The sequence below is a fragment of the Ovis canadensis genome, chromosome 19 (assembly GCF_042477335.2).
Source record: "Ovis canadensis isolate MfBH-ARS-UI-01 breed Bighorn chromosome 19, ARS-UI_OviCan_v2, whole genome shotgun sequence".
In the NCBI taxonomy this organism is placed as follows: Eukaryota; Metazoa; Chordata; class Mammalia; order Artiodactyla; family Bovidae; genus Ovis; species Ovis canadensis.
Genome location: NC_091263.1, coordinates 31,201,414 through 31,223,578, shown reverse-complemented (window position 1 = coordinate 31,223,578; position 22,165 = coordinate 31,201,414). Strand labels below are relative to the sequence as shown.

Genomic DNA, 22,165 nt, shown 5'->3' with positions numbered 1-22,165 from the left:
TGGATCCTGTTTTTTCTTGTCTTTTTTGGCTATTCTTCCTCAACAGTACATTTGGAGCAGGCACTTCTTTTTGCGTGCTATTCCATTGTATGGTTATTCTGTAATTTACTCAACTAACTTCACTTTCTGGATACTGAGACTGTTTTCATTCTTCCTGCAACCAAACCTTTCAAACAGGTTACATCAGTATAAGGTCAGTTGGTAATGTATGAGAGTGCATTTCTGCACATCCTCAACTACAGAGAATATCATCATGCTTTTTGATCACTGCTAACCTAATGGGTGAAAACATAATTTTATTTGTACTCATTAAATGATTGAAAACGGAGCCATTTTTTTATATGGCAACATGAAATTTAATCAATTTTGTGATTTGTTACGTTCATCAGTTCCTTTAGCCACTTAATTATCTTATTGTGAAAGTTTTTACATAGTAAGGCCACGAGCCCCTTGCTATGTGTTGCAAACATCTTTCCAAGTTTGTACCTTGTTTTTTAAATTTGATGTTTGTTTGCCAGAGGATAGTTTACATTTTTGTGTAGGCTTTTGTCCCCCCACCCACCCCCCACCCCGTGGTTTCTAATTCCAAATCCGTCAGTTTCTGGGTTTGTCACTGGGTCTCTGAACCACAGTTTCCTGCTCTGTAAATGGAGTGATGACGCGAGTGTGGGTTTGATCAGCGCATCTGAATCTGAAGGCGTCCTGCTAAAGGGGACAGCGCTGAGCAGTAGGGAACAGCCCCGGGAGTACGGATCAGTCGGTGCTCCCTTCCCCTACTATCCAGCAAGCCTGAGGAACTGCTACCCCGCCTCTGCTTCGAGCTCTACGAGCTAACGTGTGTGGCTCCGCCCGTCTAGCTTCCGACCAATGGACGAGTTTCGTAAGGCGAAGGGTTCCGCCTCCAGACTTACTGACCAATAGAGGAGCTCCGTCTTGCTCGGAGCTCCGCCCCTTGTTGATCTGAGCAATGGGCGCCCTCTCTTCAGCGCAGGACCCGCCCTCGCCGCACGCCGGGCTGCGGGCCGCACAACTCGTTCCGGTAGGCGGGTCCAGCAGAGGCTGGTGTGGTCCCAGCTCCCGCAGAGGCAGGGCCGGCCCCGCAGGATTGGGGCGGACGGCAAGCGGGCGGCCAAGGCAGGGCGTCAGGGCGGTGCAGGTTGCGGAGCCGACGTCCGGGCCGCGAGAGCAGGGACGAGCGGAGCAGACCCGGGGATAGTCAGAGCAGGCGGACCCAGGCGCCGCCGGCTGAGCGGCGGCTCGCCCCCTTCCGGCCCGGGGCTGGTCGGCTGGGCCTCGGGGGCAGGGCGGGCTGCGTGCCGGTCTGGCCCTGCTCTGCGGCCCGCGCTCGGTGTTCTGGGCCTCCCGGCCGCGGGCCCGCCCAGGGGCTGCAGGACTGGCCTCCAAGTGTGGACCTAACAGCGCCCTGTAGCCGTTTGAAGCGCTGACATCTGCGAAGGGCTTTGTATTGCAAACTCAATCCGAGCGCGTCGTAGTTCCGGAAGCGCTTTGACATCCCCGAAGTAGCGCTGTGCAAACTGAAGCTATTGGTAATCGCGGAAGCACGTTGTGGGCTCGGAAACCTAATCGAAGGACACCTTTAGTAAATCCTGGGACCTTCTGGACTTCTCCGAAGCGCTTTGCTATCGCCGACACACGAAGCGCGTTAGCGTCTCTGAAACCTTGAGAACTGTGATGGGCAGTGGAAAAGGGGAAAGGTCAGTGAAGTCATCCCCTGGCTGTGACCTAGTGGCCTGCCCTCCCGCAGGGGTTCCTGGGAAGGCGGGAGGCTGAGGAAGGGGCAGCCAGCTGGGGTGGTGGTGGACTCCCGGCCGCCTGTTTACCTTGCAGGTGCCCATGGCGTCGGAGCGGCGCAAGGTCAAGTACCACTGGAGCAGCACTTCGGATCGGAGTTCCCGCAAGCGCAGCTGCCTCCGGGAGCCCAGTAATGTGGCCCCCTCCAGCCGCCCAGCTCACAGCTCTGTGTCGCGTTCAGGAGGGGCCAGCAGCCCCAAGCGCCTGAAAGCCCAGAAGGAGGACGATGTGTCCTGGGGCTCATCCCTCCACAAAAGTTCCACCTCTTCCTCGCATTCCCGCCGCAGAAGTTCCACCTCCTCCTCCTCCTCCCATTCCTCTGGCCCAGGTGCGGGTGGGGCCGCCTGCAAACGAGGCCTGATTCCGAGCTCACAGGGGTTCCTTTCTTCAGGGGGATCCCCTCTGCGCTCTGTCAGACCTTCTCTGGAAGAAATGGCTTCTCTCGAGGAGGAAGCCTGCAGCCTTAAGGTAAGTGGCCCCAACGCCTTGGAAACGGCGAAGCCCTTTCCACTTGGATTGAGATGTTGGCGGTGGAGTTTTGGTGAAAGGACGCTAAGAATAAGATGTCTGTTAAGATCTCTGGGGTCTTCCCAGGGGACTAAGCGCAAACTGGATAGACGCCAGGGGATGACCTGAAGTTCCGTTGAGAGGTAGTTTGCAAACTTGCCAGCACTTTGAAACTACTTAAAAATTCTTGAGGTTCTGCACGAGTGTGGGCACAGCTTCCTGGTATTGAAGTATTTCTCAGGTGCTTGTAACTGGCCATCAGTCATGGTGGAGATTGGCTGTGCCAGGTGGCTGGCGTGCCCCAGAGACATAGGTGTGTGTAATTTAGTTGTTAATTTACTGAGTTGTACCATATACCTCGAGGCACAGAACCAAGAAAAAGGATTTGGTTTTTGGTGTGGCTTTTCACCAAGGTTATGTTTTCCAGCACGCTGGGCTTTTGCATGGTGGGGCAAGGTTATTTTAGAGGTTCAGCATTTAGTTCCCCAGTGGGAACACACAGGAGGGTTTCATAATGTTGGGGAGCAGACTGAGGAGTGCTTCACGGAGGAGGTGCGTTTCACCCACTTACTTAACTTTTTTTTTTTTTAAAGGATTAATGACATTTTCTCAGCACCTGCACTGTGTGTGTGAGAGAGAAAGTTGAACATGAGTTTGTAAATGTTCTGTCTCTTCCAGTCGGGTTAGAGGGAGGAGACGAGTCCTAGTTTTTGTTGCCAGCTACTGTGTGAGCGTCAGCCACCTCTTTAATTAGTTTTTGAGCAAATATTTATTGAGGTCCTAGCTTGTGCCAGGCAGTGTTTCTAGTTGCTTGGGATTTGCTTTCTAGGTTTTGGAGGTATGGGCCTTTAGAGGTGGGGCGTTCTGTACATGGAGGAGCAAAGACAGGCAAAGTCTTACTTGGGTAAGATGGGCTGCCCCTAAATAAAGTTATCATTAAAAAACCCAGAACCAGCCAGAAAGAAAACAGTTTGTCCTAAAGCCTTTGCTGAGTGGTTTCTGATGTGGAACTGAGAAGTGAGGCTGTATTTAGCTCTGTGTCCTTGCTGGCAGGTTGTTATCCTTAGGAGAAGTGTTCACGTGTTTTCTATGTGGCCCTCACAGTCAGAACCCTTGTATGGGCACACTGATTTTTTTTTTTTAATTTAATGGTGAGTTGAAAGGCTTTGTCTTTGACATAAGTGTAGGTAATGTGAAGTATGTGTAATATGACACGTGTAAATGAGGTAAATATGAGGCTAGTTTGATCTTGTCACTTATCCTTGATGCAGTTTCAGTGGTTTGGGGTACAAGGTAAAGCGATCAGTTGATTAAATTGAATCTCAATAACCAGATCGTGAGGCGAGGAAGAATCTAGCCTAGTCTTTCAGGGGTGCTGCGTGCTGGGCTTGGGTTCTCTTGGGCCGGAACTGGAGCGTTGAGGGTGTGGCCCCTGATGGGGGGTGGTCTCATCTCATGGCACACACGCCTCTCCTCCAGGCCTCAAGGGCCTGCTTTACCACAGTCACTCTCACGGCTACCCTTGGAGAGACGAGCAGTCTGGTCCTGTCTCAGAAGTCTTGGGGTCCTTCCCTTGGCTTGCTGTCAGTCATAAGCACTTGGGTAAGGATTGTGTGTCAAGCACTCTGTTGGATGGTGGCCCCACGAGCCTTCACAGGAGCATGGTGTCTGAAGGGAGGCCTGAAGAAGTCACGAGACTGCCTCAGGATATGGTTTGATGGAATGGAGGCTGAGGAGCTAGGTAGGGGGCAGCTTGCAGTGGGGTGTTACAAGCCAAGGGAATTTGGATTTATTCTAAGCCATTAGGGAGCTCTGTATGGAGGGAAGGCAGATGCGCTTTTGGAAGATCATTCATGTCAGTGCACTCTGCGACTTGATAGAATTAATCCCAACTATCTTTCTCTAGCACTGCTAAGCACTCTCCCTAGAGAGGGTTTGTTAGTTTGAAAACAAGGTACAGTACTTTACTCATTTAGATGATTTGAAAATGCCTCTCTGACCGTCCCCTCTCTCTGCCCCTCTTCCCCGCTTTTTCTGCAGTCATTTGCAGACTTGTTTGTCTAACAAGTCAAAGCCCTGTCACCACTCACCTGCCTTCTTCCCACCCCCCCACCTGCCCTCTGCATGTGCTCTGTGGACTTGGAGAGATACACACTTGGCTCTGTGTGTCCCCCTCAGCAGAGAAGTCTGTGTACCAGGTCATGGAGTATTCCGAGGGGAAGATGTTTATCTTGGTTCATTCTGGCTGCTGTAACAGAATGCCACAGACTGAGCAGCTTACAAACCACACAAATCTCTCGTAATTCTAGAGACTGGAAGTCTGAGATCAGGGTGCCAGGTCGGTGAGGACCCTCTTCTGGGTCACAGACTTCTTTTTATGTCCTCACATGACAGACAAGAAAGCTGTCTTGGGGCCCCTTCACTAGGGTACTAATCCTGTCAATAAGTAGTAGTCACTTTCGTGACCTAATCACTTCCCAAAGAACACACAGAATAACACCACCATGGGATCAGATTTCAACATTTGAATTTTGTGGGGAACACATTTAGACCATAGCTAGACTGGCACTTTGGAATCATTAGCGATTCCTGCTGGCCAGCATCTCCTTGTTGTGCCTTATTACCTCCAGGATAATTGTTGGCAAGGTTTTCTCAGATTTTTTTTTTTTTAATTGCTTTTTGGTCTGTGCCGGGTCTTTGTTGTGGCAGATGGGCCCCGTGACGCGTGGGATCTTAGTTCCAGGACCAGGAATCTAAGCCATGTCCCCTGCATTGGCAGGCGGATTCTTAACCACTGGACCCCCAGGGAAGACCCTCAGATTCTAATGGTAGTTGATGATTTTCGCTTACTTTATAGAGAAGGTTAAATGTCTCTGTTGTGAGCACCTTCACCTACCTTATATTTAGCCTTTAGTATGACATATCTAAGTTTTTTTAAATTTATTTTTTTTAATTGAAGGATAATTGCTTTACAGACTTTCGTTGTTTTCTGTCAAATATCCACATGAATCAGCCATAGGTATACATAGGTCCCCTCCCTCTTGAGCCTCCCTTCCATCTCCCTCTCAGTCCCACTCCTCTAGGTTGATACAGAGCCCGTTTGCGTTCCCTGAGTCACACAGCAAATTCCCACTAGCTGTCTGTTTGACACACAATACTGTAAGTCTTCGTGTTACTCTCTCCTCTCGCCATACATCTCACCCTCTGGCTGCCCTCCTCCCCCGCCCCGCCTTGTATCCATAATTCTGTTCTCTCTGTCTGTTTCTCCATTGCTGCTCTGTGGATAAATTTATTGGTACCGTCTTTCTAGATTCATTATATATGATACATATACATTAGTATATGATGGTTATCTTTCTCTTTCTGGCTTACTTCACTCTGTATAATAGGTTCTAGGTTCATCCACCTCATTAGGACTGACTCAGATGCATTCCTTTTTATGGGTGAGTCATATTCCATGGTATGTATGTACCACAGCTTCTTTATCCATTCATCTGTTGATGGGCATCTAGGTTGCTTCCATATTCTCAATATTGTAAATAGTGTTGCAGTGAACAATGGGATACATGTGTCTTTTTAACTTTTGGTTGCTTAGGAATGAGTTTGCTGGGTCATATGGTGGTTTTATTCCTAGTTTTTAAAGGAATCTCCATACCTCTTCCATAGTGGCTGTATCAGTTTACATTCCCACCAACAGTGCAAGAGCGCTCCCTTTTCTCCACACCCTCTCCAGCATTTATTTGTAGACTTTTTGTGATGGCCATTCTGACTGGTATGAGGTGATATCTCATTGTAGTTTTGATTTGCATTTCTCTAATAATGAGAGATGGGGAGCATCTTTTCATGTGTTTGTTAGCCATGTGTATGTCTTTGGAGAAATGTCAGTTTAGGTCTTCTTTCCACTTTTTGATTGGGTTGTTTGTATTTCTGGTATTGAGTTGTGTGAGCTGCTTGTATATTTTGGAAATTAATCCTTTGTCAGTTGTTTCATTTGCTATTATTTTCTCCCATTCTGAGGGTTGTTTTTCACCTTGTTTATAGTTTCCTTGCTGTGCAAAAGCTTTTAAGTTTAATCAGGCCCCAATTGTTTTTGTTTTTATTTCCATTACTCTAGGGGGTGGGTCGTAGAGGATCTTGCTTTGATTTACATCATCATTTGATTTATGTTCTGCCTATGTTTTCCTCTAAGAGTTTTATAGTTTATGGTCTTACATTTATGTCTTTAATCCATTTTGAGTTTATCTTTGTGTATGGTGTTAGGAGGAGAAGGCAATGGCACCCCACTCCAGTACTCTTGCCTGGAAAATCCCATGGATGGAGGAGCCTGGTGGGCTGCAGTCCGTGGGGTCGCTAAGAGTCGGACATGACTGAGCGACTTCACTTTCACTTTTCACTTTCATGCATTGGAGAAGGGAATGGCAACCCACTCCAGTGTTCTTGCCTGGAGAATCCCAGGGACAGGGGAGCCTGGTGGGCTGCTGCCTATGGGGTCACACAGAGTCGGACACGACTGAAGTGACTTAGCAGCAGCATGGTGTTAGGAAGTGTTCTAATTTCATTCTTTTACATGTAGCTGTCCAGTTTTCCCAGCACCACTTATTGAAGAGGCTGTCTTTGCCCCACTGAGTATTCTTGCCTCCTTTGTCAAAAATAAGTTACCCATAGGTGCATGGGTTTATTTCTGGGCTTTCTATCTTTCCCTTTGGTCTATATTTCTGCTTTTGTGCCAGTGCCACATTCTCTTGATGACTGTAGCTTTGCAGTATAATCTGAAGTCAGGAAGGTTGATTCCTCCAGCTCCATTCTTCTTTCTCAAGACTGCTTTGGCAATTTGGTGTCTTGTGTGTTTCCATATGAATTGTGAAGTTTTTTGTTCAAGTTCTTCAAAAAATACCATTGGTAGTTTGACAAGGATCGCATTAAATCTGTAGCTTGCATTTGGTAGTATAGTCATTTTTCACAATATTGTTTCTTCCAACCTGGGAACATGAAATCTCTCTCCATCTGTTGATGACATGTCCAAATTTTTAATTCAGTTTGGGGAAGGAAGAGTGGAAGGAAAAGTTTGAACTTTATGATGTGCTGGAGAAGGAGGTTTAGTAGGTAAGTCAGGTCCGACTCATTGTAACCCCATGGACTGTGGCCCACCAGGTTCCTCTGTCCATGGGATTTCCCAGGCAAGAATACTGGAGTGGATTGCCATTTCCTTTTCCAGAGAATCTTTCTGACCCAGGGATTGAACCCGTGTCTCTTAACATCTCCTGCACTGACAGGTGGGTTCTTTACCACTAACGTCACCTGGGAAGCTAAAGCTTGTCAAATATGAATCTCAATATTTGACCTCTCTTCAGTTCAGTTCAGTCGCTCAGTCATGTCTGACTCATTGCGACCCCATGGACTGCAGCATGCCAGGCTTCCCTGTCCATCACCAACTCCAGGAGCCTACTCAAACTCATGTCCATTGAGTTGGTGATGCCATCCAACCGTCTCATCCTCTGTCATCCCCTTCTCCTCCTGCCTTCAATCTTTCCCAGCATCAGAGTCCTCTCCAATGAGTCACTTCACATCAGGTGCATTCACATAATTCTCAGTCTTGTGAGGTGGGTAGTGTCATCTGTTTTATTATTTTTATGAGAAGTAAAGCCATAGTTAGGCTAAACCCTTAAGATTTTAAGCTTGTTTGTTTTTAATTGAAGTATAGTTGATGGAAGTGTTATCTTTATGTCTTCCTTAACAAATGCTTAGATACCAATGAACAAATGTTTGAGCACATGCTATGTATGTAAACCCTGGGATAGTGAGACTCAGAAAGGTCAAATGACTGGACCAAGGCCACACAGCTTGTACAGGTCAGAGCATAATCCCAGGTCAGTCTGACTTCACAGGCAGTGTTCTTGGGGCTGCTGCCCTCCTTTGAGCACCTGCTCATCCTGGCCCAGCATTAGATGGGAGGAGCAGGGAGATGAAGAAGGCAGCATCCTTTCTTGGAGGGGCCCTTTAGAGGGTCATGCAACCCAGACACGAGAAAGCATTGCACATCTTGGCTCTCGAGTGATGAGACTTTCATGGGGGATCCTGTCTTTTGCTTCACTCAGTGGATGTCCAGTGCTTGGGCGAGGCCGTGCTGGGGCTGGTGGTGCACAGAATGAGACAGTTCATCACAGTACGAGGTGTGGAGTGTGGTAACAGGGATATTTGGAGTACGAGAGGTCACAGGAGTGAGTGACTAAGCATCGGGAAAGTCCTCACAGAAGAGGTGTCATTTGAGTTCTCTTGATGGACAAGTACATTTCAGGAAACAAGAATAGTGTGTGTCCAAAAAGGTTATGAAATGCTGTTCTGATGCTTAGGGCACTGCTTATTCCAGGGCCCTCCTTTCCCCCTTCTCCAGTGCTTCCCTCATTCTCAGGACACCTGGGTGAGTGGAGAAAGGCAGGAGATGATGCTGGAAGGAAGGCTGGGGGCCAACTGGGGAGGAGAGCTTCTGGGGTCACACTCAGGAGTCAGGCAGACACAGAGCCACTGAAGCATGTTAAGCGGCGGTGTCACGTTGCCAGATGGTAGAACTCTTTGTGGCAGCTGTAGACAAACAGTGGGCGGAGGCATCCTCTGTGGTACCCATCTCTGCCCATCCTTCATGACTGCTGCTTGGAGATAGCCCCTTTCATCTCTTTTAGCTCGCTCTTCTAGTCCAGTTTCTACTGAAACTGTTGACATGGCTGCGTGTGCTGAGGGCTGGCATGACGTCTCCACTAATGTCTCATTTGCTAAGTGCTTCGTATATGAAATCACCTTTCATAATTTCTTATTTTTTTCCTCCAGGTTGATTCCAAAGATAGCCCTCGTAGCTCTGTGGATTCTGAATTGGCAGCGGAAGTGGAGGGTCAAAATGGTACAATGGAGGAACCACACAAGGTCCAGAAAAGGCAGAGGGATAGACTTCAAGACCAGGGCTCCGCCATGATCTACCTAAAGGCCATCCAGGGCATCCTGGGAAAGTCAATGCCAAAGAGGAAGGGAGAGGCGGCCCCACAGGCAAAACCCCACATCGCAGAGCGCCCCCGCCGCGGAGAGGGACCAGCCGGGAGTGGCAGCGTGACTGCTCCTCAGAAAGAGAGAGAGTCCACCCCAGAGGTCAGAGTGGAGGAGGAGGATGCTGTGCTGGAGAAGAGCAGCTTCTTTGACAGGAGGGTGGTGATAGACCCTCAGGAGAGACCCAGCGAGGAGCCCCTGCGTGGCCGAAGGGTGCTCACCGAAGAGTGCTCTCCACCCCTGGAGTTTCTGGATGACTCTGACTCGCATTTGAATGGCCAGAAGGTGAGTCAAGCTCAGGTCCAGCGTGGAGTTGTGAGTTTTGTTAAATGTCCTTGGTCTTTTTAGTTTGATCATAAAGTATTACTCATTCAGCACAGTCCTTGACTTACCCAGGGCTTCAGGAAACAAACTGATAGTTCTCTTGTATCATGCCTTTCCGATTTATTAAGAAACCTCAAGTCAGTGCTAGCTTTGTTTTCTGATTTATATGTTAAGATACAGATTTTCCTGTGTAACAAAGGCCAAAATAACATTGACTTAAGCGGTTTGCCTTGTAGAGGATGGGTCCACGGTGTGGGGGACCCGGTGCCTCCTGCTTAACTCTCTGCTGGCGCTTGGCGGTTTCCGTATTGTGGTTTGGGTGGCTGTGACCAGGCTCCGCACATTACTTTGACATTCCAGCCTGGAGGAAGGGGAGAAGAGCAAAGGACATTCCCTCCCTTTTAAGAGTTTGGCTCAGAAATAGTCCCCATTGTATCTGCTCATATCTGTTGAGAAGAATCTGGCCAACACTTGCAAGAGAGTCTGGAAAAGTCCAGACTGACTTCCATCTGGGAAACACTACATTCAGATAAACTTCTGTTGCTCTAGAGGAAGCAGAGGATGACACTGAATAGCACTGAAGGGAAACTAGCAGTTTTTAACATTGCTTCTGATTCGGAGGGAAAAACATTCCCCTGTGGTACCCATCTCTGCCCATGCTTTGTGACTGCTGCTCGGAGGTAGCCCCTTTCATCTCTCTCTTCTAGTCTGTGTTTCTAAGTAATTTCACACTGTTTATTTTAAAAAAATTTAGACATCTGTGGACTTTCTACATAGGAGACGAGAATTTAGTTCTCTACACTTCGACGGTACCCACACGTGTAAATGTATCCTCTCTGCCTTCCTGTAGCTCCCTGGTTCATAATACAATTTTTAGTCAAATGTGTTTACAGTTACCATGCCCGTATTCACAGCTGACTGACTTAGTATACTCTGATTATGTTTCCGATCTTATAAAAGTTTGTCTACCTTGAAGTTCATCTTTGTTTCTTTCCTGTAGCTTTCTGTTCTTATGACTGTTTCATCTCCAAACTGCTAGTACTGTTGCAGGGAGGGGGGCCCCTTCCAGGGCCTGAAACTGGGCTCTTGTCTAACCCTCGGAAATGAACTGTCCGAGGAGACACATGTGCTGATAAAGCAAGAGATTTTATTGGGAAAGGGCACCTGGGTGGAGAGCAGTAGGGTAAGGGAACCCAGGAGAACTGCTCTGCTATGTGGCTCACAGTCTCGGGTTTTATGGTGATGGGATTAGTTTCTGGGTTGTCCTTAGCCAGTCATTCTGACTCAGAGTCCTTCCTGGTGGTGCACACCTTGTTCAGCCAAGATGGGTGCCAGAGAGGAGGATTCTGGGAGGTGGTTAGACATGTGGTGTCTCCTTTTGACCTTTCCTGAACTCTTCCGGTTGGTGGTGGCTTATTAGTTCCGTGTTCCTTACCAGGACCTCCTGTCATGAAACAACTCGTGCAAATGGTTACTATGGTGCTTGGCCAGGGTGGGCGGTTTCAGTCAGTGTGCTTCCTCTAACAGTACCATAAAATTCTTCTCAATATTGTCAAAATAAGTAGTCTGCTCCCCACCTTTTTTTTTTTGAGGGTATATTCCTTTTGATTCCTTACAATTCCTTTTTCCCTTGGTCTCCTTTCATCTCTGCTTTCTTTATGCGTAATTAAGGAGAGTGCATCTGATGATAACACAGGCTTTTAACATTTTTGGCATACTTAAATTATAAAACACTGGCTCAGTTTTTTGACTTGTCCTTTTTTAGACATCCTGTTTGATTTTGAGGTTTTCTGTATGCTTTCTCTTCATGGGTTTATGCTTTTTCACGTCCATTTCCTATAACTTTAATAAGAGCTTTTTGGCAGGAAGGACAAAACCCACATGTGCTGTATTTAATTGGAAACCCCAAGAGCAGTAGGTTTTGTAAACTACTTTTCCCGCCAACCCAGTGTATAATGCCTGTGTTTCCTGTCTAATGTAGATCATTGTTTCGCTGCCTGGAGTTCCCTGGTAGGGGTGAACTTTCCAAACTTCTATACTGAAACTCCTGTTTGTCAGACTGGACACTTAGATTGCCTGTTGAGTATATATTTGGGTAGGTTAGCAGGTGAGTGTTGAGATCAGACATTTTGAGTTCATATCCTGGCCCTGCTGGTGTACTGCAGTCTTGAGAAAGTCACTTAACCTCTTTGAGCCCCAGTTTCTTCCTCTATATAAAAAGGCATGATTCTTTAAATGTTATCACAGACTAATACGGGGATCAGCAGACTCTGTCTGTGAAGGACCAGATAGTAAATATTTTAGGTTTTTTGAGCTCTTAAGGCCTCCATTGCAACTATTCAGCTCTTCTGTAATAGTGTGAAAACAGCGATAGACAATATTTAAGTGAATGAGCCTGGCTGTATTCCAATAAAACTTTACTTAAACCAACAGGCAGTGTATTGGATTTGGCTTGTGGGGTGAAGTTTGCTGAATGCTATATTAATACATGAAAATACTTTGCTCAGTGCCTCGTGTATAGTAGACTCTCAATAAATGCAGCTTTAAATTTCACCATATGCACTGAACCTTAGGCAGTCTTAAGTAGAGGTAATTGTCAATTTTCCAAAAAAGGAATCCAAAACCTTTTCCTGGCCAACTTGACTATATATAAAGTCTTTCAAGGTCTTAGATGATGTCATCAAAGTCTGTTTATCATATGTATTTCTAGGTACATGTGCATTTTTCGAAGTCATTTTTCCCCCCACTCTGCCATTTCCCATCCCCTCATATTTGATTAGCTTTATTGAACCTTTTCACAGGTTTCTCTGACATGGTCTTTGTTGTCACTGGAGTTACTTTTTGAGTCATGTAATGTGATTTCCTGAACTTCCCTGATGAGAAGAATGAGAATCTGACTCAAGAGATCTGAGATGGAACTGCAGAATTAGTTGTTTTTTTTTAACCAGTACCCTCAGACGATCGTTTGTGAAGCAGCCAGAGGACATCTCTACCCTTCCATCTGATCTGGAATTTTAATTGCTGTTATTTCCATTTAAAGTTTTTATTATGAGATATTCAAAATATTTATGAAGATTACCCGACTACCCATTACTCATCATCAAAAGTGTTAACTCACTGCCAGTCTTGTCTTGTTTGAGCTCTGTATCCCTTTTCTCTCCACAACTTATTTGGAAGAAAATTGCATCTACCATATCATTTCACCCATAAATATTTTAGTGTTTCTCTCTCAAATTAGGATCTTTAGGGAAAAAACAAGCGTAACTACAGTTCTAATCTCTCCCTCTGCCCTCTCCCTCCGGTCCTTAATAGGGTCAACTATCCAGTCAGTCTGGAGAAGGGAATGGCAGCCCACTACATTACTCTTGCCTGGAGAATCCCGTGGACACAGGAGCCTGGTGGGCTACAGTCCATGGACTCGCAGAGTCTAGGACACGACTGAGCACACATATACAGTCAGTGATTAAACTTCCCTATTTCATGATTGCTTCAGGCAGGATATAAGAGTCATATGTGTCATTTTCTAAAGTGTTAAATCTCTTAGTCTCTGTAGATTCCTCCTCCCCTTTCCCATTCCATGTTATTTGTTGTTACATATATTAAACAAAAAAAAGAAGTCATTTGACTTGTAGTTTCCTGTAGCTGAGGTCCCATTGATACGATGTAGCACTTTTTGGTCTGTCTGATTCTGTCTCTGGAAATTCTGTCCCACGTTGCAAATTGCTGTTCCTTTTGCATGCCCTTTGCGAATCTCTTTGCATTTGTTCAGCCTTGGGAGGTAAAATTTTGGGCATCCTACAGTGTAACCATGTCTAATTATTCTTTCAGTTAGTATTTTAGGAAATACGTTTCCACTGTTTAAAAAATGTATTTAGTGAAGAGGAGCTTTCCAACTGGCCCTGTGTTGCCCTATTCCTCTTCCTACATATTTTATTTAAGTTTCCAGTATAATTTTATGCTTAACCACTTACCTTATTGCTGTTTAAAAAGTTATCTTTATAAAAAACTAAAAACTGTCTTTAAAACCTTTGTTTAAAATGATGTCTAGCAGAGAACTGTGAGGTCATACCCCCAGGAACAATTATTAATCTGTTACCTTTTTTTGCTTCCCATCTCCCCTCTTTAAAAAAAAAAAATGAATTTAGGGAACCTCTTTAAATTCTCAAGTTAGCTTGACTGAGTTTTGTTTAGGGTCATATATCTTCTTCAAATAAAAGAGTATAACTTGTACTACAAGAGACTTTGTGAGGACTTGAATATGAAATGAACCCTCAGAGAAGGGAAGTATCATTTTGAGGAGAAACCCTTACCTTCCATTTGGGCATTTTTTATAATTTTAATCAGATTAACTTTTGTTGTTGGGGGAAAAGGAAATAGTGAAATATATTTTGAAGAGCTAGATTGCAGAGATGTTAACTATCTGTTAGTGTATGTCAGAGGTATTTTATTGACATGCTCACATGTGAACGTGTCCAGCAGCTGGTGCTTGGCACCTACCTGTGACCTCTCTAGCATGTGGCTGTGGGTGCTCAGAAGTCATGTGGTAGTCTGCCTCCCCCAGAGGAGCAAGACTGGTTTGACCTAGTCCTGGAAGCTGCAGTCCCTTCTGGCTCTATCAGTTACCATACAAGTTGGCCCAGGTTCAAGGGGAGGGGTCACAGACCCCACCTTTCAGTGGAGAGTAACGTCAAAGAATTTGCAGACACCCTCAAACGACTCCAACTACATGGTGGTATATTTCGAATGTGCAACAGACGTGTTAGTGATGAGATGCTGGGCAGTGCTTTTCTCTAAAAACCGCACCCCCCGATACCCTGTATGTCCTAGAGAGCAGTTCTTTTCCAAGAGGGGTTCTTCAGAAAGGGAACGCAGGCACAGCCTCCCTTCCAGGGAGGGCACATGACACCATGATCCCAAGTTTATTCCGTAGTAACCTGGCTCACCTTCTGCGAAGTAATCAGGAAGCCAGATGACAAAGTGCGCTAAGCACTCAATGCCGTGCTGTCACCGAGGCCAGGGACCGGCCAGGGCCTCTGTTTGGCAGGTGGCTGAGCACGGGAGGCTGTCCTCACGAGGACAAAGGCAAACCTGTGTCTCTTCTCTTCTCCGCAGCCTAAGGACCGGGAGGTGGTGATGGAGCGCACCTCTTCAGGAAGTGACTGGTCCGACGTGGACGAGATTTCCACGGCCAGGTTCTCTCAGGAGGAGCCCGTCCCCCTGAAACCCTCCGCAGTTCCGGAGGCTTCTGCCTTCCCCACGGACTATGTCATGTATCCAGCTCACCTGTACAGCAGTCCCTGGTGTGACTATGCCAGCTACTGGACCAGTGGTCCCAAGACCCCCGGGTACCCGTCCGTGGGCAGTGGCGGCAGCGACACGACACAGGCGGGCAGGAGCTGCCGGGACTCTTCCTCTGCCTCGACAGTGAGCCCCCTGCTCACCTCCAGGGAGCCTGAGGCTGCCAAGGAAGGCAGATCCCGGAAGTCTCGTTCATCTCGTTTCTCTAGAAGCTCGGAAGGACACGCGAAGGAGAAAAGAACATTCCAGGAGGATGTGCTGCCCCGGCCGGGTGAAGAACCTGCATCTAGCTCCCTGCCCAGGAGCCGTCGGGAGCCCAGGCTGGAGGGTTTCATCGACACCCACTGTCACTTGGACATGCTCTATTCCAAGCTGTCATTCAAAGGGACCTTCACCAAGTTCAGGAAGATTTACAGTAGCTCCTTCCCTAAGGAGTTTCAGGGCTGCATCTCCGACTTCTGTGATCCTCGCACCCTGACGGATGGCCTCTGGGAGGACCTGTTGCAGGAGGATCTGGTGTGGGGTGCCTTTGGCTGTCACCCGCATTTTGCACGTTACTACAGTGAGAGTCAAGAAAGAAATCTTCTGCAAGCCTTGAGGCACCCCAAGGCTGTGGCATTTGGAGAGATGGGCTTGGATTACTCTCACAAGTGCACCACCCCTGTCCCAGAGCAGCACAAGGTAACATCGTCCTTCATTTGCTCACAGTGTTCCTCTCTTAGTGGTTACATAAGGGTTTCTCCACTTTGGGACCTAAAGAATTCAGAATCTCTAAAAACGTGGTTGCTCTTATCCAGACCCCCTCTCCCCAACCCCAGATGTCATTGGTCAAATGCTTCGCAAGCTGTTTCTTCCCTTTCAGTTGATTTATGAAAGGAGAGGAGGGTAGGGGCTGAGTGACCTTTACAGTGAATGATACGAATGTCAAAGCTTCCATTCCTTCTTGGGAAGCAACACAGTTTGTTTGTTTCATTAAACAATGTTTTTCTTCTGATTTTAAAGTTAGTGTGCCCGTTGCAGAATATTTTGCAAAACACACAAATGAGCAAAGATGATCATTTCCCAGTCCAGGAGAGAGCGACCACGACTTCCCCCTTGCAGTAGCTTCATCTCCTCTTGTTCTTTTTCTGCTGGCTCCTGGGGATGACACATGCTCCACTGCAGCTGCTGTTCCTGTCCCCTAACAATTCTTTCTTCTTAATAGTTCTTAAAATTCAGATGTGTTTTGGAATTCATATTTTTGTTGTCGCTATCCCTTGGAGAGTTGCAAGGGATAGTTGGTGGCATGTCTTATGAGCACCTTTCAAAGAATCAAGGAAATGACTGCTGTATGTATGTGCCTTTTAAAAAAGAATTTAAAGTAGTAAGTTTAGAGAAAGTAGTAGTTTGAATGTTTTTTCCACCGTGAAAATGTTCCTGCTTCATTAAATATTCTTTGAAAAATAGGCTTTTTTAACAGCCATGTAATGATCCACCCCAAGTCTATAATAGTTTGATTATGCCAATAGTAGCTTTTTAGAAGCAAAAATTAAGTGTTGAAATTAGAATCTCTTGCAGCCTTCTGCCTCTGGAGGAGTTCGAGGAGGGCATATATATTAAAGAGGGCTCCAGTGGGCTGCCAGTACTGGGATTAGCTCATCGTTAAAGTCCTTGAAAGCATTCTGTGTTGTTTGTTTCCTGGCTCACTTTCCTTAGGTGAAAACACAGGTTAAACCTGAATTATGTCAGAATTGGTACTGGCTCATTGCCACTATCTTGAGACAAGGTAGTACGAGTGTTGGACTTGAAAATGTCATTCTCAAGTGAATCACCTGACTCAAAAGCATCTTCTAATTTGATGTTAAAAATTCAAACATGAATTATATTCCACGATTGAAAAAAACTACTCATGGAAATATTAAGAGCATTGTTTTTTTCAAATGTAATGTATCTGTAGGTATTCACCTAGCAGATCTGATTTTGGTTAAGAAAGCAAGTTGCAGGAAACAGCTTTAGTATTTATTCTTTCCACAAGTAGTTGAGCACCTCTGAGAGTCGGGCATCATGCAGATATATCCATGGCAACTTTTCATGTAGGAAGAGGTGTGCAAGGTGATGGATTCCCTCGTGGGAGTGGGAGTAGGGGCAGGGCCAGTGAAGGAGAGGACACTTATCTTGGAGTGGTGCTCGTGAGCCCTGTCCCGCCCCTGGAGCCCCAAATAAGCATTGCCTAGTGGACGGAGCAGCCTGGTAGGCTACAGTCCATGGGGTCGCTAGAGTCAGACACGACTGAGTGACTTCACTTTCACTTTTCACTTTCATGCATTGGAGAAGGAAATGGCAACCTACTCCAGTGTTCTTGTCTGGAGAAGCCCAGGGACAGAGGAGCCTGGTGGGCTTCTGTCTGTGGGGTCGCACAGAGTCGGACACAACTGACGCGATTTAGCAGCAGCAGCAGCAGCAGCGGTTGCTCCATGCAGAGACTGGGTTCTGGTTTGAATCGGGGTGCTCCAGCTAATCAACTGCAAATTATCTGACCTCATTCAGAGCCTCCATTTCTTTACATGATGGGCTGAGCACCCTATCTTAGGGTGTTTTTGAGGATTACAGGTTATAACACACCTAAATAATAATACTACCTAGTAAGCAGTCAGTAAATGTTAGCTATTATTATGCATTATAGAGCTTAAAAACAAAGAATGGGAGATGGTGGGGGTTGCCCACTGGACTGGCTCCTCTGGAGCTAACAGACATCCAGAACGGCCCTCACCCACAGGTTTTGTCGCTACCTTCTCCCAGGTGTTTGAGAGGCAGCTACAGCTGGCCGTGTCTCTAAGGAAGCCCTTGGTAATCCACTGCCGAGAAGCTGATGAAGATCTGCTAAAAATCATGAAAAAACTTGTGCCTCCAGACTACAAGATTCACAGGTGAGAGCCTAGAACTTCAGCAGGCAAATGAAGTGAACATGTCCCTCTGTCTAGGATGTTACTGGGAAAAACAAATGCAGTGAGAAGAGCGTTGATAATGTTAGTTTTCATAGAATCTTTTCAAAAGATTAACATCATTTTGACCCAAATGAAATTTCTGATACTTGATCACTTTTTACGTGAAAAATGACAGCTTCATATGGTTTGAGCTAATACCCTGAATCACTGTGACCGCCATCCCGTGAAGCAGGTTGTGACGGAGGCTCGGTTCTCAGAAATGAGAGCTGTTGATCTGGGGGAGCTGCTGTGGGTCCAGTGACAGCACACAGCATTCCAGGGCACCGGAAAAGACATTTTCTCTCCTGCTTGTGGTTTGAAACCCCATCCCTCCCCACCCCTCCCCACCCTACCTTAAAGCCCAGGAGGTATCTTCTCTAAATGGTATCTAGGGGTTCTTTAGTTGGATATCCTGCTGTGTGCCCGTTCTGGGCATGGGCTTGGCTTGAGGGGGCCCTGGAGGAGCTGTGAGAGACAGTCCGCTGGTGACTGCCCAGAGGATGTGGGGCTGAGCTGGGCACAGGGAGCCAGAGCATGGGCCCTTAGCTGCCTCTGGCTGCAAGGGGGCCAGGAGGTGATGCCCAGCTGGCTCTTTCAAGATGGGTGAGATGGGTTAACTGAAGAAACAGTCTAGATCCCAAGCCCAGTTCTGACAGGTGACTGAAGAGGGTGGGGCTGTCAGGCCTCTAGACCACTGCTTTCCAGGCACCCAGGCCAAGAGTGATGCCTCTGAGTGGAGTGGTCGCCAGAGATGAGACGAGGCAGTCACTCGGCCCTTTTGGGCTGATGTATATGGTACTAAGAACGTGGACAGGTATCTGGTTAAGAGAAGAAAAGTTCACCCCTAGGCCCCTTCCGGTTTATTCGATTACATGGACATAATTTCTGCCCACAGTCATCATGATCCAGAGGGGCTGCATTTGTCAGTTCTACTTCTGACTGTGTCAACTGTGAGTCCTTCCCTCGAATGCAGTCTTTGCATTTTTGAGAATTGTCCACCAGAATTAACTCAGAAGAGGTGCAGTGTCTAGAGGGAGTTGGGCTTTGGCAGAGTGGGTGATGAGAGAATCCTGAAGTGGGATTCTCCTCCTCGCAGGCACTGCTTCACTGGCAGCTACCCGGTCATCGAGCCCCTGCTGGAGCACTTTCCCAACATGTCCGTGGGCTTCACAGCCGTCTTGACCTACTCCTCCGCCTGGGAGGCCCGGGAAGCTCTGAAACAGATCCCCCTGGAGAGGATCATCGTAGAGACGGACGCTCCCTATTTCCTGCCTCGACAGGTAGGGCTGTCTTCAAGCTAAGTTGAGGCGCTGAGGAGAGAGGGTGGGAGGCGGGCGGTCGCCCATGCAAGGCTGGCAGGACCAGAGCGCCCAGTACCTTTCCAGGTCCCGCCCTTGGCTGTGTAGATGTCTCCTCTCTGTTGCTTTGCAGAACCAAAGTCTAGGGGGCTGAGAAGCTGAAGGGTAACCACTCTCTTCCAGGCAGTGCAAAGCCCTACCCTGTAGAGGGTTGTCCAAGGAAGCGTGGGACCCTGCTCACCCAGAGCCCCCATGACTGGGACTCTCCCTGCACCTGCAGGTAAAGGGGTCTCTACACAGCTCCAAAGAGGCCCTGCTTGGGAAGGGCCGGGGAGGGACACATGCCTGACGGCTGTGCACAGAAAGCACAGCGATGTCCTGAATGCTTGGTGTCTTCCAGGTTCCCAAGAGCCTTTGCCAGTACGCCCACCCGGGCCTGGCCTTGCACACGGTTCGAGAGATCGCCAGGGTCAAAGACCTGCCACTCGCCAGCACCCTGGCCACCCTGCGTGAGAACACCCGCCGCCTCTACAGTCTTTAAGCAGGGAGAGTGCCACCAGGAGTCTCCTAGGAAAGGTGGGGAAAGTCACACTACATGTGTAGTTTTGCAAAACCAAGACAAAAAATGACTTGGTCTCTATAAATGTGAAGCAGGTAAACATGGGGTAAGCAATGAGCCTGGTCTGTCTTGAGTGAACTTGAGTTTGTGTGCTAACTCAGTTGTATCCGACTCTTTTGCAACTCCATTGATTGGAGCCCTGCAGGCTCCTCTGTCCATGGGATTCTCCAGGCAAGAAGACTAGAGTGGGTTGCCTTCTCCAGGGGATCGTCCCAACCCATGGATCGAACCTGCATCTCCTGGGTTGGCAGGCAGATTCTTTACTGCTAAGCCACCAGGGATGCCCTGAAGTTGAGTTTAACCTTCATTCTTTTCTCTTCCCCACACCCTGCAGGATGACCAGCGGCCTGACAGGAGAAAGGCCGCGTGAGCTCTGCCTGTGGGTCCCCGCTCGAGGATGTTGGAGAGCCGGCTGGCACAGAGGAAACCCGGACGGGGTGTTTCCTGAGACCTCTGCGGAGGCCTCTGCTTCAGGCTGGGGAGGGTAGGGTGGGGTGGGGTGGGGTGCGGTGGGTGGGCGAGGGGCTTGGGCTGGCCTCCCGGCTGCGGTGCTCCAGGGCGACCCGGGCAGAAGAGGGAGAGGGTGTGAGCGCGCTGCGAACTCACCCACCCCGAGCCTGTCTCTGCTGCTTAGGCGCAAGCAGTCTGTGTGTGAAGTCGCACTGCTCGTTTAGTGCGTGTGAGCCAGTGCTGCGGTTCCTGGTTCTCCACTCTAAACACAACTCCCGAGTGGGAAATCTCTGGGGGACGCTGGCCGGAGACCTGTCTTGGAGGCTGATGCTCCTGGGGCCGGTGAAGGAGCTCCTCGCTCCCCTGGATAACTACGGTCTGGGCCGCACCGTCGCCAGTGTCAGTTCCGTGGCAGCACTGGCTGAAGGACTCAGCTGCGGTCTCAGTGATTCCCCTGCTATTGACAGAGAGGGCCGAGGGGCGTCCATTGTCCAGGGCAAGTCCTGGCTGAGGGAAACCTGGATCGACTGGGGGACCTGAGGAGGAAGCCTATTTGAGGACAAGGACCCTAGGGAAGGTGTTCTTCCCCCTTACTGAGGCCCCCAGGTCTGAAGCTCAGTTGTGTTGAACTAACCAAGGGTCCAGTCTGCTGCAGAAACTGTCTGCTAGCCTGCCCTCAGGGCTCTCAGCCCCGCTGGCCTCCACTTTGCCCCCTTCTCCTGCAGCGTTGGACCAAAAATATTCCTTCTGTACCATCTCTCGTAACGGCCCCTTGTGTGCCCCACCCAGGTCGAGAAGTAAACCAGTTTAATTCTCCAAAGCTCTGCTGGCGCCGCCCAGCCTTGTCCATTGCCTATGCAGAACAAGAGGCCTGGTGTCCATGAATCTCCCGTTTCCCGTCCTGGGGCTCTCCCTCACCTTGGCCTCCACTGTGTTCTTTCTCCATGGTGGAAGTCAGAGCCCCTCCTCGGACTCTGAGCAGCCAGGCCATCTCAAATTCTGAGCTGTGCTCTGCGCCCTGCTGGTGCCTTGTGAAGGTATGTTCCATACAGACCCTGGAAAGTTATGACAGTCAAAGGTTAAGAGTGAGGACGCCCTGCGCTTGGTACAAAAGGATCATTAATTCCAACTTCCTCAGTGAGACAGGCCGCCCTGGGTCCTTTGTCTGTTTCTTGGAGACCAGTAGCCGAAGCCGTCACTTGTGCTGGATCCCTCTAGGTGTTTGTGGAAGGTACTTTGGAACCTCATGAGCTGCAAGGAAAAGGACTTGGGGTTTCGTGTGTGGTATTTCCTCCTTGCCCGGGTACCTAAGTTGCTGGCCTGGGAAGTGGGCCTTGATTCACTGTCGACCTTCCATGGATCAGCTGTGCATCATCTGTGTCTCAGATCTGGGGAGTCCAGAGCCTTGTTCTGCTTGGAAGATTTGGAGGACTAAGTGTTTCAGAGTGCTTCATTGTTCCCCAGATGAACTGCCGCTTAGCCGTCTCCTCCATGACAAGGCCTGGAAATCACGACACCAACGAGGGAAACCAGCTGGGCCTGCGTGCAATGATGGAAGAGTGACAACTCAGTGGATGTCTCAGAGCCATCGCAGATCCCCTGCCAAGGTGAAGCAGCAGGTGCTATCTACTTTTATCTCCAGGATCAAGGATTTTCATTTCTGTTACACAGTGAAATGTGACCTGTGGCAGGCGGGATGGGGGTGAGGGGGGGTGAAAGCCAGTTGGCACTGCGTTTCATTTACAGTTTTTGGGTGGCCAACTGGATTGTTTCTGCTGTGTTGCTGGCATGCCTCTGTATCTCTGCCCCTTCATCCCCTTTGGCCATCTCTTTGTAAAAATAAAGTGATGGATCTTCAGCCA

General features: G+C 48.2%; 1 protein-coding gene across 2 annotated transcripts; it reads left to right on the top strand.

The window, feature by feature from the left end:
• The first annotated feature begins 1,033 nt into the window (after window positions 1-1,033).
• Window positions 1,034-22,165, top strand: TATDN2 (TatD DNase domain containing 2). Of its 2 annotated transcripts, XR_011250982.1 has the most exons (9): window positions 1,034-1,715; window positions 1,849-2,280; window positions 9,142-9,636; window positions 14,788-15,654; window positions 17,752-17,879; window positions 19,033-19,216; window positions 19,418-19,514; window positions 19,635-19,810; window positions 20,188-22,165. XR_011250982.1 is itself a non-coding variant. In XM_069562242.1 (8 exons), exons 2-7 carry the CDS (start codon window positions 1,855-1,857, stop codon window positions 19,773-19,775), a joined length of 2,241 nt encoding a protein of 746 aa, XP_069418343.1. In that variant the 5' UTR covers window positions 1,034-1,715; window positions 1,849-1,854; the 3' UTR covers window positions 19,776-19,810; window positions 20,188-22,165. The 2 variants fall into 2 exon arrangements, 1 of the variants encoding a protein (XP_069418343.1); XM_069562242.1 differs by lacking the exon at window positions 19,418-19,514.

Bases quoted from the DNA above. Each gene is read 5' to 3' on its own strand.
- TATDN2 (XM_069562242.1), top strand. From the start codon at position 1,855: ATGGCGTCGGAGCGGCGCAAGGTCAAGTACCACTGGAGCAGCACTTCG. The intron at 2,281-9,141 runs GTAAGTGGCCCC...TTTTTCCTCCAG, and splicing joins AGGAAGCCTGCAGCCTTAAG to GTTGATTCCAAAGATAGCCC. The intron at 17,880-19,032 runs GTGAGAGCCTAG...TCCTCCTCGCAG, and splicing joins CCAGACTACAAGATTCACAG to GCACTGCTTCACTGGCAGCT.